The sequence below is a fragment of the Podarcis bocagei genome, assembly GCF_964188305.1.
Source record: "Podarcis bocagei genome assembly, chromosome: 5".
Taxonomy (NCBI): Eukaryota; Metazoa; Chordata; class Lepidosauria; order Squamata; family Lacertidae; genus Podarcis; species Podarcis bocagei.
Genome location: NC_138129.1, coordinates 746,740 through 763,634, shown reverse-complemented (window position 1 = coordinate 763,634; position 16,895 = coordinate 746,740). Strand labels below are relative to the sequence as shown.

The following is a 16,895-nucleotide window of genomic DNA, read 5'->3' as shown; positions in this document are numbered from 1 at the left end:
TGCCCTCCATCTTTCCCAACATCAGGGTCTTTTCCAGGGAGTCTTCTCTTCTCCTGAGGTGGCCAAAGTTCAGGATCTGTCCTTCCAGTGAGCACTCAGGGCTGATTTCCTTCAGAATGGAGAGGTCTGATCTTCTTGCAGTCCATGGGACTCTCAAGAGTCTCCTCCAGCACCAGAATTCAAAAGCATCAATTCTTCGGCAGTTAGCCTTCTTTATGGTCCAGTTCTCACTTCCATACATCACTACTGGGAAAACCAGAGCTTTAACGTACCTTTGTCGGCAAGGTGATGTCTCTGCTTTTGAAGATGCTGTCTTATGCGTATATGAAATCTTAACACTCTCTTTCTCTCTCTCTCTCTCCCCCTCCCTGTCTGTCTCCAGCTGGCGGGTCGTACTACATGATCTCCCGCTCACTTGGCCCTGAGTTTGGGGGCGCTGTGGGGCTCTGCTTCTACCTGGGCACCACTTTTGCAGGTGCCATGTACATCCTGGGCACCATCGAGATTCTGCTGGTGAGTGGGACCTATGCTGCATATGTGGTTCATGCAAAAAAAATAAGGAATTCTGGGATGAAATATATATGGAACTTTAAAAAATGTTTAAGGGTTTGTTTATATATAAAAACCCCAGAGCCTTTCCTTCTTCAAATATTAGGTCCTGACATACCAAAGAATATAAGGGAGCTATTTCTATACGTGACAGTGGCCACAAGAATTTTAATAGCCACAAATTGGAAAGGAGGAAAAATACCATCAAAGTCGGAGTGGCAGCAAAAATGAATGGAATACGCAGAGCTGGCTAAGCTTTCAGGAAAAATAAGAGACCATGCAGACCAAGTATATTTTTTTTAAGAAATGGGGTTTATTTAAAAGTTACATTAAAGACTGTAATAGCATGAAGTCTGTGGCAGCCTTTGAATAGCTTCTGTAGTCTACTGAATAAATTTAAGAAAGTACAATATCTTTAATAAGTAATTATTAAAAGCAGAGATGAATACAGTGGTACCTCGGGTTACATACACTTCAGGTTACAGACTCCGCTAACCCAGAAATAGTACCTCGGGTTAAGAACTTTGCTTCAGGGTGAGAACAGAAATCGTACTCTGGCGGCACGGCGGCAGCAGGAGGCCCCATTAGCTAAAGTGGTGGTTCGGGTTAAGAACAGTTTCAGGTTATGAATGGACCTCTGGAACGAATTAAGTTCTTAACCTGAGGTACCACTGTAGTGCACTAGTTAAATACACACTTAAATTTATATGGAATTGGTGGGAAGTCATTAGAACCAAAAGAAGACTGTGAAAAAATGTAACAGATTTTGATAATTATTATTATTTTTTGATAACTTTGATTTTGTGTTATGTTTTTAAAAGTTCAATAAAGCAATTTTAAGAGAGAGAGAGAGAGAGAGAGAGAGAGAGAGAGATTCTGCTGGTGAGTGGCGGCAGGCAGACCGAGAGCAGCGAGGGCGGGCAGGAGCACGGGACCCCAAGCCCCTTGGCCTTCACTGGGTGGGAGGAAATCCATTTTTAAAGTGTCTTGTTTAACCCCCGCCAGGCCAATTTTCAAGTCCTTCTGGTGAAGGTGAAGCTGTTCAGCTGGCAGAGCTCCTGTCACCTGCCTTCCTTCTTATCCCTCTGTGGGATTTGCATGGCTTCCCCGCTGCCAAACCATAACGCTTCTCACACAGGCAGATCCTTGTGTTGCAGTTCAGATCATGCTCAAGGCGGCTTGCAGCGTGGAAAAAATGCACAACCGCAACACAACAAAAGTAGTCATAAACGGTAAATACAACATTTGAACGTGCACAACCAAACTGAACAATTTCCACACGATCTAAAATAAAGATACAAAAAGCCGACTTGGGCAACAACACACCAGCCCAGGAAGAGTGAATCTGGAGGGTAAGAAAGTCTAACAAAGTTCTGATTTTCCCCATGATGACTTCAGTGCTCCCCCCTCCCCATTTTTCAAATATCAAATTCTTTCCAAAAATAAACTCTCTTTGCCGCTGCCCTAAGGAGCTCTTGTGCAATGCAGCCTTGTTCTCAAAGCAGAACAACCTCGGAATACCTGAGTGGCTCCTGGCTTGGCGGCTGGATTTGCAAAGAGCGGATTCTGGGTTTCATTTTGGTCCACAGAAAGCAGAGAGTCAGGGTGGAACTCGGTGACTCTTGGGGTCCCTTCCGACTCTGCGATTCCATGAAAAGAGATTCTTTAAGAAAATGCAATGCAACCCCTGCCTTGGAAGAGAAAAGGAGTTCGTGAAAGACTCCCTTTGAAGGAACTAGAAATAGATATATTTTTAAAAGCAAACATAAATAATGACACTGGATCCTGAGGCGGAAGAATAGCTGTCCTGTCTCCCCTTTTTTCTTTTAGAAGATGTAAGCAAAAAGCTTAAGTGACCTGATATCTCATCTCCGTATCCTTCATTTGCTCTCTCCGGCATAATATCCTGCTTGTTTTTTTCCGCTTGTGCTTTTGTCTCCCTGCAAAAGGGAGAATATAATGAAGCTGGGGGTGTTTTGGATGCAAAGCTTGTCCCTGTCGGCTCAAAGGACTTTTGCAGATGCAGCCCCCCCCCCCAGCAAGACCCCCTCCTCCCTTTCTGGGCAAGGAGGGAGGGTCAGCCGGCAGAGGACTGTGTGAGGAGGAGGAGGAGGATGCAGAAACCCAACTCCCCAGTCACATCTCGGGGCTTCATGACACTCTTCTCAGGAAACACTTGCAATCAAAATTAAACCACCATGGAAAATCCTAGCAGCAAACGGAGCAGCAGCCTCTGCCTTTTAGAAAGCCGCAGCCTTGCCCCATCCTTTTCCAAGAGGAGCCCCTCGCATATTTCCTCGTCCCACTGCTCAGCGCCAGAGTTCATTGTTCCCAATTTCTAGGCGCAAATGGGATCGTTTATGTCACCCTCTCACCCAAGCTCTTGCTAAAGAGGCCATTTCAGCACTTATCACATATATTAAATAACTTGCGTTTCCAAGATGCTCGAGTGTGGAATTATGCCTCTGCCGTGAAGATATGTGAACTGACAATCCGTAGCATATATCCTTTCACAGATTAATTATCACCCTGAGATTGGGGAGCTGTCATCCACGTTAAAAGCATTAAAATGAGCTGGGGTAATTTAATCTCCTTTTGGTGCAATAAGCTCATCTGCGTCTCTGGGCTCCCAGAACCCTTTTTGCAGCTTGTGATAGGGGTGTCCCCCCTCCCCGCTGTTTCACAAGATGCACTGCCCTCATTTGACCCAAGCGAGGACAGAAACCCCCCCCCCAGCCCCAGGGAGCCTCTCCGAAGCCTTCCCCACGGCACCCTGTGCCAGGTCAGTGAAGGAGACCCTCCTGCACCCCCACCTCCAGCTGGGCCCACCCCTCGCCCCTCTGGGGAGCTGCTTGGCCCACTTCTGAGACCTGGCATGAGAGGCACCCGGAGGGCTGCCCCACTGAAGGAGGAGCCAGCTTGGTTTTTCTGCTGCTCCAGATTCAAAGTGCAAGAAAAATGTTTCCAACTGAACATCAGGAAGAACTTTGGGGGGCAAGAGGAACGGACTCCCTTGGAAGGTGGCCGACTCTCCTTCCTTGGAGGTTTCTAAGCCGAGGTTGGGGGGGGGGTCGTCTGCCAGGGATTCATTAGCTGTGATCCCTGCATTGTAAGAGGTTGGACTGGACCAAATCAATGATAAATTATTATTATTATTATTATTATTATTATTATTATTATTATTATTATTATTATTATTATTATTATTATGTAGAGCAACTCCCCTAGGAGGAAAGGGGCGGCATTGGGGGCTGTACAGTTGGTGGGGGACAGGGGGCTATGGGTTTGTTCTTGTTTTATGATGTGTTTTTTGTAGTCATACCTCGGGTTACAGACACTTCAGGTTGCGTTTTTTTGGGTTGCGGGCCGCCAAAACCCGGAAGTACCGGAATGGGTTACTTCCAGGTTTCAGTGGCCGTGCATGCACAGAAGCGCTAAATCGCACTTTGCACATGTACAGATGTGCCGGGTTGCGAATGTGCATCCCGCACAGATCACGTTCGCAACCCGAGCGTCCACTGTATTTTAATGTTGTGAACCCTGCTAAGATCTACAGGTGAAGCACTAATGTTAATAATACGAATAATACGAATAATAGTTTAGAGAAAGGGCTAGTAAGAGGTGACATGATAGAAGTTTATATAATTATGCACGGTACAGAAAAGCTCCCCCCCCCAACACTAGAACTCATGGGAATCCAATGAAACTGAATGTTGGAGTCCGTCACGCAGTGGATAAACTGTGGAACTCCCTGCCACAGGAGGCAGTCATGGCCAGCAAGACAAGTTCATGGAGGAAAGGTTACCGAGGGCTCCTAGCCAGGATGTCTCTGCTCTGCCTCTGCAGTCGGAGGCAGCTGGAAGCCACAGGAGGGGAGAGTTGCGCAGGGGCCCGGATCCTGCTCCTTGGTTTCCCATGATGGGCGTCTGTTTGGCTGCTGTGAGAACCGCATGCTGGACTCGGTGGGGCCCCCTTGGCCTGATCCAGCAGCTCGCCATGTCCCTGGGGCCATTTCCAAGCCCACAAGGTTGTGGTTCCGAGGGGGGGTGGCCCTGCCTTCCTCTGAGTTGGGTCTCCTTCCTCTTGGGATGCGTCCTGGGAGACGGGGGCAGTTGGCAGCCCCCAGCTGGCTCCAGCCCACCGGCCGGCAGCCGGGCGAACTCCGGTTCTCAGAACAGCATCAAAACTGCCACTCATGCCTCAGAGACCTTTACAGACTGAGCACGCAATCCAGCAGAGATAAGAACTCTTTGCAACGGAAGAGTGGACAGAGGCACATGTAAGCATATTTACAAGCATTTTATTCAGCATCAGGACAAAGGAAAAACATGTCTGCTCCCCTTCATGTCCAAGCAGAAGCACGAAGCAAAAGCAATACACAAACGGAAGTTCCCAGCAAGCTGTGCTGGAATGTGAACAGACATGTGACACACAACAGCTCCACACATCTGTTCTAAAGGTAGAAGGGAACTATGTCCTAACACTTCCTTCCTCTCCTCCAGGCCTACATCTTCCCCCCAATGGCCATCTTCAAGGGCGAGGACGCCAGCGGAGAAGCGGCTGCCATGCTCAACAACATGCGTGTCTACGGGACATGTGTGCTCACCTGCATGGCCACCGTGGTCTTTGTGGGCGTCAAGTACGTCAACAAGTTTGCCCTGGTCTTCCTGGGCTGCGTCATCCTCTCCATCCTGGCCATCTACGCCGGAGTCATCAAGTCGGCCTTTGACCCGCCCAGCTTCCCGTAAGTGCCAACGAGGAAGAACCCCCAGCCCGGCCCATGCCAAACGGGGCTTCCATTTCTTTTTTTAATATAATTTATTATTATTTTTACAAATTTTACAAATTCTTTGGAAACACCATCCAAACCTATCTCTCATATCCCTTAACTCCCATTCACCTTCCATGGTGTTCATTCCCTTATAAAGCTCCGGTGTTACTTCTCTTTTATCCATTACATGCGTTAATTCCAAATTATTAAACCGCAAATTCTCATACTTCAAATCCTGCATGCATTTTAACACAACCATGCTATTTTTTTTCAAAATATTAACATCCTTCAAGAATTTCTTTCCCCCTGTTTTGTTCCCTGATTCTCAGTTAGTCCCAGCATATATCCCATCATCTTCCTAAGCCAGCCTTCTTTCGTGGGAACTTCTTCGTTCCATTTTTGTGCAGTCATAAACTATTTCTGCTGCTGTCATAGCATACAGAAACAAATGAAACTATTCCTTTAGAAGCTCTGGTCCGACAATACCTAGCAGAAAGGCCTTGGGTTTCTTGGGAACCCTCACTTTAAAGTATAAATACCTGAAGGTATTTTAATACTTGAAGGACTATTGTATTTTAATATTTCGTTGGAAGCCGCCCAGAGTGACTGGGGAAACCCAGCCAGATGGGTGGGGTAATAATAAAAATAATAATAATAATAATAATAATAGTGATGATGATGATGATTATGATGTTTAAAGTGGGAGGGGTGTGTGTCTCCATTTCAATAGTCGTACCTCATGTTACGTTTGCTTCAGGTTGCGTCCCACGGCGACCCAGAAGTACCAGAAAGGGTTACTTCCGGGTTTCGCCACTTGCGCATGCGCAGACATGCAAAATGACGTCACACGCATGCGCAGAATAATAATAATAATAATAATAATAATAATAATAATAATAATAATAATAATAATAATAATAATAATAATTTATTATTTGTACCCCGCCCATCTGGCTGGGTTTCCCCAGCCACTCTGGGCGGCTTCCACAAAGACCAAAAATACACTAAGTTGTCACACATTAAAAACTTCCCTGAACAGGGCTGCCTTAAGATGTCCTCTGAATGTCAGGTAGTTGTTATCTCTTTGACATCTGATGGGAGGGCGTTCCACAGGGTGGGCGCCACTACCGAGAAGGCCCTCTGCCTGGTTCCCTGTAACTTGACTTCTCGCAATGAGGGAACCGCCAGAAGGCCCTCGGAGCTGGACCTCAGTGTCCGGGCAGAACGATGGGGGTGGAGACGCTCCTTCAGGTATACTGGTGAATCGCATCTCGCACATGCGCAGACGCGGGTTGCGTTCTTTTCAGGTTGCGAACGGGCCTCCGGAACGGATCCCGTTCTCAACCAGAGGTACCCCTGTACTCTCCTTCCCACTGGGCTCTCTACAATTCTATAACTAAGTCCATCAATAGTCCCACCTCCCCTTCGGGTGGGGAAGGGGCAGAACCTGCTGGGCGGCAGAACCTCTGGCCAGGAGGCGGCAAAGAGGTGACCCCTCCCCTACTCTCCCCCCTCCCAGGATCTGCCTGCTGGGCAACCGGACTCTGTCCCGCGACGGCTTTGACACCTGCACCAAGGTGGTCCAGGAGGGCAACGAGACCATCGGCTCCCAGCTCTGGGGTCTCTTCTGCTCCTCCCGCTTCCTCAACGCCTCCTGCGACGAGTACTTCGCCCTCAACAACGTCACCGAGATCCAGGGCATCCCGGGAGCCGCTTCCGGCCTCATCCAAGGTAGGAGGGCTCTCGGTGGCATCACTGGGGGTTAAACAGGGAGCCCCAAAAGCCGCGGGGGACCTGGGCAGCTCTATTCATTTATGGCCTGAATATCCCCCCCTTTTCCTCCAAGAAGCTCAAGGGGGTGTTTTCTCCCCCTCTTCGTTTAATCCTCACAACAGCCCTGTGCGGTAGGCTGAGCTGAGCAGTGGCAACTTGCCCCCAAGGGCACCCCCAGGGAATTTCTTGGCCAAGTGGGGATCAATCGATCAATCAATCATTTTATTTGTATGTCGCCTTTCCAAAGTGAAAACTATGCTCAAGGAGGCTTACAACGTATTTAAAAAACCCCACATAACATAGACAAAAGAAGGAGAATATAAGGAATATTTTGAATATAATAGAATACCTGGAGGTCAAAAATGAAAAGAAAGCAGCAATGATGTTTATAGATGCTGGAAAAGCCTTTGACGACGTCTCTTGGAAATTCATGACAAAGTTACAGTTACAGATGGGTAGCCGTGTTGGTCTGCCATAGTCAAAATAAAAAAATTCCTTCCTGTAGCACCTTAAAGACCAACTAGTTGGTCTTTAAGGTGCTACAGGAAGGAATTTTTTTATTTTGACTATGACAAAGTTAGTTGAAGAAATTAAATGCGGGCCTAAATTTCTGAAAGGAATATCAGCGATTTATTCAGAGCAAAAAGCAAAATTAATCATAAACCAGGTGATAACGGACGAATGTAAGATACAAAAAGGAACTAGACAAGGATGTACACTATCACCATTGTTGTTCAAAAGCAGTTATAAATAATAAAGAAAACTTCAAAAAGCACACAACCAAATTGAACAATTTCCACATAAGTCCAAAATAAAGATACAAAAATATTGTATCATCTGCAACAATACCCCCTCCAATAAACACCCCCTCAGCAACGCCCCAACCCAAGACAAGTAAATGAGCTGTCAGCATGCATCGATCAGGATTCGAACCTTGATCTCCCAAGTCCTAATCCATCACTCTAATCGCTACGCCAACACCAGCTCTCCGCTTTCCTGCGGCTTTGTCTCCAGGATGGGGAGGGTGGCGCAGTTCATTTCCTTCTCTCTAAGAATATCTGTAAACCCCCCAAAAAATCAAGGCGGTGCCCCCTAAAACCCTAGAGTGCCGTGGGGCAGAGGCCCTTCCCTGACCTGCTGGCAGGTGAGTTGCCCAGAGGGGGAGGGGCAAGGGGGCATGGAGGGGGGCAGAGGCTTCAGACTGGCTCTGGGGGCAGGACTAGTGGCATTTCTGGCAAGAAGGCGGAGAGGGACCGTGCCAGTTGTGCGGTGCCCAAACCCAGCCCAAGGTGGGGGGCTTGGCGGTGGGCCTTCTTCCACAGGTGTAGAGGGTGGGGCCACCCCCTGGGGATGGCAGCCACTCACCCGCCCCGCTTCATGGCGTCTCCCCCCACAGAAAACCTCTGGAGCACCTACTTGCCCAAAGGGGTGATCATTGAGAAGTCTGGGTTGACCTCAGCGGCCCCTGCAGACGCTCTCCTGGACATGGATCAGCCCTACGTCTTCAGCGACATGACCTCCTACTTCACCCTCCTGGTGGGCATCTACTTCCCTTCAGTCACAGGTAATGGACTCCGGTGGGGGGGGGATGCACCCGGGTGCAGGTGGGGCAGAGTCTCTGGGGCACAGGTGAGGAGGCTGCCTGGGGACGGAGCGGGTCTCGGGTGCTGAGCGCTTCCTCCAGCTCTCAGTTGCCCCACCTGCCAGGCATGACTATTAGGAGGCCATATGGGGGCTGGGCGTCATCGATCCCACCTCCCTACTTTCTGCCCCCAACGCAATAAATGGAGCCCTGGACCTTGGGCCATTTTGATGATGCCCCCCCTTTGCCCCAGGGGCAGGTGAGGATTGAGAAGCACAGCAGCCCCACCCCAGTTCAGAGGCTGGAAGGGGGTCCACTTCACGAGCCCCCAGACACCGGGGAGGGCAGGGAAAGGCTCACCCCGCAGCCCACTCCTCAAGTCCCGGGGAGGGAGCAGTGCAAGACCTTTGGGGCAAAGGTCAGGGGTCGGCCTCCCTGTCGATTTCAGCTTCTCTTTTGTCCCATATGAGGCCCAATCCTCCACATTTCTGCAGGAGTTTGTGGGGTGGGTTTCTATTAAAAGCAAAAAAAAAAAACCCACCATGAAAACTGATTAGCATTTCAGTACACACTTTCGCTAACACACATTTTTTTTGCGTGCCTTTTCCTCTGACACAATGCATTTCTAAAATATTCGCCTGCCTGTGCACTGCACATGCTTTCCCGGAATAGACACAATTTTGTGCAGCTTATTTGGTTGCAGAAGAGGGCATTGCAAAATTCAGGGAAAGGTGGCTCTCAAAGGAGAGCTGAGTTTCGGTCAGCAGATTGTTTTGGAAAGTGCAGATGAGGCCACTTCCCTTTAGCACTTGAATTGAGCCGAATTCCTCTCTCCCCACATTCTTCAAGGGGCCGAGATCCCAGACACTGCAGCCTCTTCCTCTCTCTTTTTTTTTATTAAATAATATTTATTAGTAGTTTCAAAGTTATAAAGAAAAAAGAAAAATTAAAAACAACACTGTAATACATAGAAAGAAAGAAAAAAGTGGAAACAACAATACAACAACAAAAAAATAAAAATAAAAATGGAAAACACAAGAAAAAAGAAAACAACATAGATCCCAAATTACATATCTATAACTTCCATTTGCTTGTTTCATTGACCTCCTCACACCTCCCTTTTTGTATTCTAGTTTAATTAATTATTTCAGCAAATTCTTTCCATCTTTCTCAATTTTTGTTAAAAAAATTATCTTGACAGTTTAACTTTATAATTAGCTCAGCAAATCCTTACCATCTTTCCCCATATTCTGTTATTCAAATTGCCTTAATTTATTTAACCTTATCTTACCCTAAAATACCTTAAAGCTTAAATCTTAGTTTTCAAATATACATAACTCCTGATATCATTTCTGCTAGAGTCATATAGTTTCGCAGCCTCTTCCTCTCGTGCCCCTCACAAAACCCTTTTTTTATTTGGGTTGGGGGCAATGCTCTGTCCTGCAAAGCTTCCACAGAGGGAGCCCCCACAGCAGCCCCGGTCCTGGCCTGACCTTGTTACAAACAAGCACCCTCATGTGCAGCTCATTAACCACCACAGCTGGCACTAATTGGGCCACGATAACGAGAGGAAGGGATCTCACATCTGCACCCGAGAGGGACGCTGGCGGGGGGCTCAGCTGGGCACCAGAATCGGAAGCCCCCCCTGCCCCCTCAGGCCTACCAATCAGCCTCTTCCTCTTCAAGCATCCTTTTTGAGGATGCAGGAGAAGTTCCCCAAGGAGGAGACCTTCTCCTCTCACCTGGAATACGGTGCCCAGTGGTGAGTTTGCAAAAGTGTTTAGCTTGACAAAGAGCAGCCTAAGAGGAGAGATGATACCCATCTTTACATACCTGAAGGGCTGTCATATGGAAGAGAGAGCAAGCTTGTTTTCTCCTGCTCTGGAGGGCAGGACTTGAACCCATGGCTTCCAGTTACAAGAAAGGAGATTCCAGCCGAACCTTAGGGAAAGCTTTCTGATGGTCAGAGCTGTTTGACTGGGGGAAAGACTCCCTGGGAAAGTGGGGGGGGGGGCTCTCCTTCCTTGGAGGTTTCAAAACAGAGGCTCAGGGGCTATCTGTCTTTTGCTGTGTTTCCTGCATTGCAGGGGGTTGGGCTAGATGACCCTGGGGTGTCCCTTCCAACTGACCTTTTCCTCCCTCTTCCCCAGGGATCATGGCTGGTTCCAACAGGTCTGGAGACCTGCGTGACGCTCAGAAGTCCATCCCCACGGGCACCATCCTCGCCATCGCCACCACGTCCGCAGTCTGTATCCTTTGCCTCCGGGGGGCCTGCCCCTCTGCCCAGAGGGAGGTGGGGGCCCTGGAGAACTGGGCTGACTGGTCCGGAGCCCCTCTGCTGTCGGCAGCCCCAGGTGGGGCTCAGGCAGGTGACAGAGGTCATACCTGTGTGGCCAGTTCAGGGGCTGCTGGATTGATGCCCCAGAGCGAGACACCCCCCCAAAAAACTGTCTCTGTGTCACACACACATATTGCCCCCTGGGCACATGTTGGGCCAGGAGCCGCTATGCCCATTTTGCAGGGGCCGCCTCCATCTATGGGGACGGGACGTTTGCCTTGCCCCACATGAGCCTGCCTGATGGCTTTGGTCTGCACAAGCAGCGCTGCTGCAGCTGCCGCATAAATATCCCCTCTGTGTAAGAATGTGTAAGAATGTGACCTTTGGAACTCCCTCCCCATTGATACCAGGCAGGCACTTTTGGGGGGGCAACTAAAAGCATTTTTCTTTAGACAAGCTCAGTTAGAAAGTTAACATGTGTTTTAATCTGTTTTTGGTCTGTCGTCATTTTCGCTTTCCAAAAAAAATCTTTAAACGTTGCTGTTAATTTTTCTCACTACTGTTTTCTCTTTGTAAACCGCTTTGAGGTGGTGCCTGTTTTTCCAGTGAAGCGGGGTATAAATTTTATGAAATAAGCAAATAATAAATAGGTGCCTTCCAGGTGTTCCCTTTGAGTCTCCTCTTTTGCCTCTTTGGGACGCCGACCCAAAGACAAGGGAGGAAGAGCTCCCACGTCAAGAAGGAAGACAGCAAGCGGCCCCAATGGCAGCACAGAATCATGGGGTTGACAAGTGGGAAGGGACCCCCAAAGGTCATCTAGCCCAACCCCCCACAATGCAGGAACCGCAGCTAAATAATCTCAGACAGGCGACCCCTCTCACCATAAACTGCCCTTCTGTCTCCCCCATGCCCCATGCCAGCACTTGCCCTGATTCCCCCCAGCCTGGTCCGGGGGGGGGGGGGCGTCCTTCAGGACCAGGCAGAGCTTCCAGCCGTCCCAGCTGCCCTCCGACTCCTTCCTTAACGCCCCCACAGACATCAGCTCCGTCATCCTCTTTGGCGCTTGCATCGAGGGCGTCGTGCTCCGAGACAAGTGAGTATTCTTCTCTCTGTGGCCGAGAGGGGAGCAAGGGAGTCTCTCTGGGCTGGGGGACCCCTGGCCTTCTGGCGCATTAATAATAATAATAATAATAATAATAATAATAATACTAATAATAATAATAAATAATAATAATACAGTGGAGGCTCGGGTTGCGAACATGATCCGTGCGGGATGCACGTTCGCAACCCACAGTGTTCGCAACCCACAGCGGCGCGTCTGCACACACGCAGGTTGCAATTCGGTGCTTCTGCGCATGTGTGACCGCCAAAACCTGAAAGTAACCTGTTCCGGTACTTCCGGGTTTCGGCAGCCCGTAACCCAAAAATCGCAACCTGAAGTGTCTGTAACCCGAGGTATGACTGTAATAACAATTTATAAAATGATAATACCAGGCCTCGGGTTGATTAAACATTCTGCAGCCTCCTTAAACATGTCTGTGGCTGGGTATGGTTTTTCTGCTATTGTTGTGGAAGACGCAAGGATCTTAAGATAACACTGTTATATTTTCAAACTTGCGTCCTCTTGTTACAAACTGCCCCGTGGTCTTTGGCATATAACTTGAATAAATGCATATGCTGCCCTCTATGAAGAGAAGGTTTGCAGCGTAAAACACAAAATGTGCCACATAAAGAGCATAAGCAAAGCAGGGCAGTGGCCGTGAGAGGGACCCCCTGCTAAGCCCTTGGAAGACAGAAAACTCTGCGCCCGGTGCAGCCCCCCCCCCGACAACCCCCCACCCTGCCAGGGGACCCCTCCCGCTTCCCTGCTCTCTTCGCCCGGCAGGATGCCGGCCTCGGCTGCTGCCTGTGGCGCTGAGCTCCCTCCTGGCAGCCGGGATGCAGCTGCCCTTCCCCTATCTAGGCCACCCAAGGTGCTGCTGCCGCCGCCACTGACATTTTTGGGTCATAATACTAATGGCTTTATTCCCTATACAAATACCGAGGCACCTGGTCACGGAGGGCCACCAGCTCATCTAGGGCCTTACGGAACCTTTGCAAGGATGGGAGACGCAGCTGGAGAATCCTTTTCTTTCTTTATTTCAAAAATCTTGATGATTTGCAAAGGGAATCTTTGTGCTTTCCTCTCCTGCTTGGCGGCTGTGCTGTGTCCTTTTCCTTTTCGCTTTCGTCCTTCCAGGCTGAGACGCTTTGTGGGTTAAGTCTTTGATTCCTTCTGTTTCGTCACGCTTGCACTTTAGGTTTGTTAGCAAATCAATAAAATAAAATAAAAATGGAAATAAAATTAGGACTAATAAGCCTTGCAAGGTTGGCACAGCTAGGTGGCTGCCGGGAAAGAAGGGACTTCTTGCTCTGAGCCGAACTCGTCCAGGGATCCCCGCTGGCCTCTTGCACAAGGGGAGAAGCAGCCCCACCCTTTCCCAACGCTGCTTCCCTCTGAGGCGAAGAGGGAGCCAAGAGAGGGCTCTCCTGCCCACTTCCTTGCCAACTGCAACACAACAGCCCTGCAGGGCTGCCAGTGGGTCTTACTCTCTGCTAGCTGCTGCCAGCCCCCTCCCACTGACATCCCTTGTGAGTTACTCAGAGAGTAAAGGCAGACCAGGCTGTCGCTGAGTCTCCCCAGACCTCAGGAGAGTGTGCCAGTCACTTCCAGCACTAAACTTCCAGTAGCCCAAATGCCAAGCACCTGGGCACAGGGAGGGGGCATTCTGAAACACACACAATCCAGCAGTCAAATTAAAGAACATTTTTCAGAATAAAACTGGGTGGGGAACCAGTAGAAGGTCTGTGTAGACTATGAAATAAACCTGAGCACCGTGCTCTAAATCTGGACTGATCCTGCCCATGCCACAACAATCCCTGGAGTTGGAGGGAACCCGATGCCAAGGCCACTTGGATTGTTGAGGTCTCCCTCCCTTCCCCGGGAGGGTGACCCCTGGCTCTGTCTGACCAGGAAGAGTCCGAGTTGGTTGGTCCAGTCCTGCACGTTCCTCAGTCCCCTGGGGAAAGGGCAGAGCAGGTGGGGCCTTTCTTCACACCCTCACAAGTGTCCCCTTTTAAGCGGGACATCCCGGATCACGGGAGCCAATCCCATCTTCTGTCTGGATCCCAGAATGTCCTGTTTCTGGTGTGGCACAAGTCGAGAGCTGGAATCCTGGCCTAAAAGAGGCTCACTCTGGAGCAAGTGAGCAGAACGCGCGGGCGAACCCCTCCTGACGTCCCGATTTTGGGGATGGAAATGTTGGGAGGGCTGTGCTTTGGGGGCATCAGTTATGGCAACCTCTGGCCTCTTTGGGCCCAGAAGGTGCCCAGCAGGGATCAAGACTAGATCTCTTTGCTCCCGATCCAGAAGCTACAGTTAGTGCAGAATGTTGCAGCACAATTGCTGACAGGAAGGAGGCCTTGTCAGCATGCAAGACCTCTGCCCGGAAATCTGCACTATCAGGCCCGTTTGCTATCAGGCCAAGTCGAAACTGTTAGTATATAAAGCCCTTTGCAACTTGGGCCCAGTTTACCTGCGAGGTCACCCCGATAAATGCCCCCTTGACCTCTTTGATCTGCGGAAGTGGCTCTCCTACAGGTGCCACATAATATCCATTCTGCATTTTTAAGGAATTGATCTTTTAGGGTGGCAGCACCTAACCCTTGGAACTCCCTGCCTCTTGATATCAGGCAGGTGCCTTCACTGCTCTCTTTTTGATGCCTGCTCAGAGCATGTTGGTTTGGTCAAGCCTGCCCAGTTGCTTAGAAAGTTGGTGCCAGCTTCATTCTGTTTTTAGTCCGTTGTTATTTTCACTTTTTAGAAGCCTTAAATTGTTATTCATTCTTCTTACAGATGATTTTATTGCTTTATCTTTTTTGTAAACTGCTTTGAGGGCTATTGTTTTACAATCAAGCGCTGTGCAAATTTTATAAAGCAAAGCCAGAGGAGGCAGTTCTGCTCTGTGAGATGGGATGGGGCTCAGAGCAGCCGAGGGCAGGCGAGGTGAGCAGCTGATCCATTGCGTTGACTTACGTGCCGCTTTGCCCACGAGGTGCTGTGCCCAAAAGCAGCTCTCAGCAACCACAGAAGATGCAACTGCTTGCCTGTCCATTCAGCCCTGCCCCTTTGCCCCTCCAGGTTTGGCGAGGCCGTGAGCGGGAACCTGGTGGTGGGCACCCTGGCCTGGCCCTCCCCCTGGGTCATTGTCTTTGGGTCCTTCTTCTCCACCTGCGGAGCTGGGCTGCAGAGCCTGACGGGGGCCCCTCGCCTGCTGCAGGCCATCTCTCGCGACGGCATCGTCCCCTTCCTGCGGGTAAGTGCCTGCCTGGGGGGAAGGGAGGAGCGTGGCCACAGCACGGGGGGGGGGGCAGTCTGAAAGACCCTTCCTGGTGCAGTCAAGGGTGCGTTGTGGTGAAGGGCTTCTTTGGCGGGGGTGTTGGTGAGGACCCTGCCCCCTCCTGCAGAATATAGAAGGGGCCCATGGGAGGAAAGGATCGGGGGTCTTCTTCCTTCCTACACTTGTGGCCTCAGGTCACTCTGTGCCCCCCCAGGGGCTGGGATCTGCAGAGATGGAACTTCTGCAACTGTCACATGATGCTAATTCCACACTCTTGGGAACTCCCTTTCACTGCCCTGTTATGGGCTAGAAATGTTTTTGTCCCAGCGCACTTTCCAGGCTCATAACTTTAACCCATAATCTTGAGAAGTGGTTTTAATAAGTATGCATGTTTTCTACTCTTTATTATATATATGTGTGTGTGTATCTATATAATGTAACTTTAATGTTTATTTCTAATTGGCCTTTTAAATAACTGCTTCAGATTGTTTATTGCAACCGAAGGAGAGAGGTCTTGTTTCCTAGTAGCAGGAAAAGGGGGGAAGGGCACAGCGCTTAGAGGGTCGGACCAGCACTTGGGAGAGAGACCTGGGTTCAAATGAAGCTCACCAGGAGGGTCAGTCCTTGGGGGCCAGTCCCTGCCTCGCAGCCTAGCCCCCCTCTCAGGGTTGTTGTGGGGGCAGAATCCTGCAGGCCCCCTTGAGCTCCTTGGAGAAACAGGTGGGACAGAGATGCAACTGGTTTTGACCCAGCCCAGCTCCCCTGTCTGACTTGGCCTGATGTGCTGTGCGTGTGTCTGTGCTGGTGAAGCCGGCCTGGGTGTGGGCTGTGGGCCTCCCAGTTTCTCAGTGCACTCGGCGCACTTAGTGAGCCACATCTGCGCAAATCCAAGCCGACAGCCGACAGGGACTTGCGGCTAATTTTAAACTCCCTCCTCCGCTGCCTCTTTTGCAGTCTTCACTTGAGGGACGAGCCATGCTGGGTAACAGGAGGAGACTTCGGCTTTCCTACCCCCACTCCTGTGCCCCCTCCCTGCCCCCTCTCTCTCGCACACAAACGGGCACAGACACATGCACGCGCCTGTGTGCGCACACAGCAAGAGGTTGTTCGGACAGGGTGCGTCCCAACCCTCCTTGCACCCTCAGCAGGATCAGGCCAGGAGTGTTTTCCTCACTAGGATTAGCCAAAACCACGGAGGAGAGGCTCTTCTCGGCCTGCGCGGTCGGGGGCAGACAGGCTCCTGAATCCCAGTGGCTGGAAACCGCAGGAGGGGCGAGTTGCTTTCCTGCTCGGATCCCGCTTGCTGGCTTCCCACAGGTTGGCCACTGGGAGAACAGGATGGTGGAGCAGCTTGGCCCTTGGCCCTGATCCAACAGGCGCTTCTTGTGTCCTCCTGCTTCCTCTCTGGCCAGTCAGAGGCGTCCAGGAGAGCCCAAAGATTGTTCCCGTAATTCCTGGCAGGTAGCCTGGAAGTTCCCTTTTGCTGATGGCGCCTGAAAGAGTTCTCGCTCCTCCTCCTTCCATGTATCTCTTCTTTTGTAATCTTTCTTTTTAGTTTCCCAA

The 16,895-nt window shown here is 50.1% G+C and overlaps 1 protein-coding gene across 3 annotated transcripts in view; it reads left to right on the top strand.

Moving 5' to 3' along the window:
* The window catches only part of SLC12A5 (solute carrier family 12 member 5), a 109,781-nt gene that overhangs the window by 73,451 nt on the left and 19,435 nt on the right, over positions 1-16,895 (top strand). For all 3 annotated transcript variants that reach the window (XM_081196056.1, XM_081196055.1, XM_081196057.1), the window contains exons 6-12: positions 383-513; positions 5,052-5,293; positions 6,840-7,051; positions 8,490-8,657; positions 10,826-10,924; positions 11,989-12,046; positions 15,134-15,308. In XM_081196056.1, the coding sequence (XP_081052182.1) occupies positions 383-513; positions 5,052-5,293; positions 6,840-7,051; positions 8,490-8,657; positions 10,826-10,924; positions 11,989-12,046; positions 15,134-15,308 (1,085 nt within the window). The remainder of the gene's footprint in view (positions 1-382; positions 514-5,051; positions 5,294-6,839; positions 7,052-8,489; positions 8,658-10,825; positions 10,925-11,988; positions 12,047-15,133; positions 15,309-16,895) is intronic.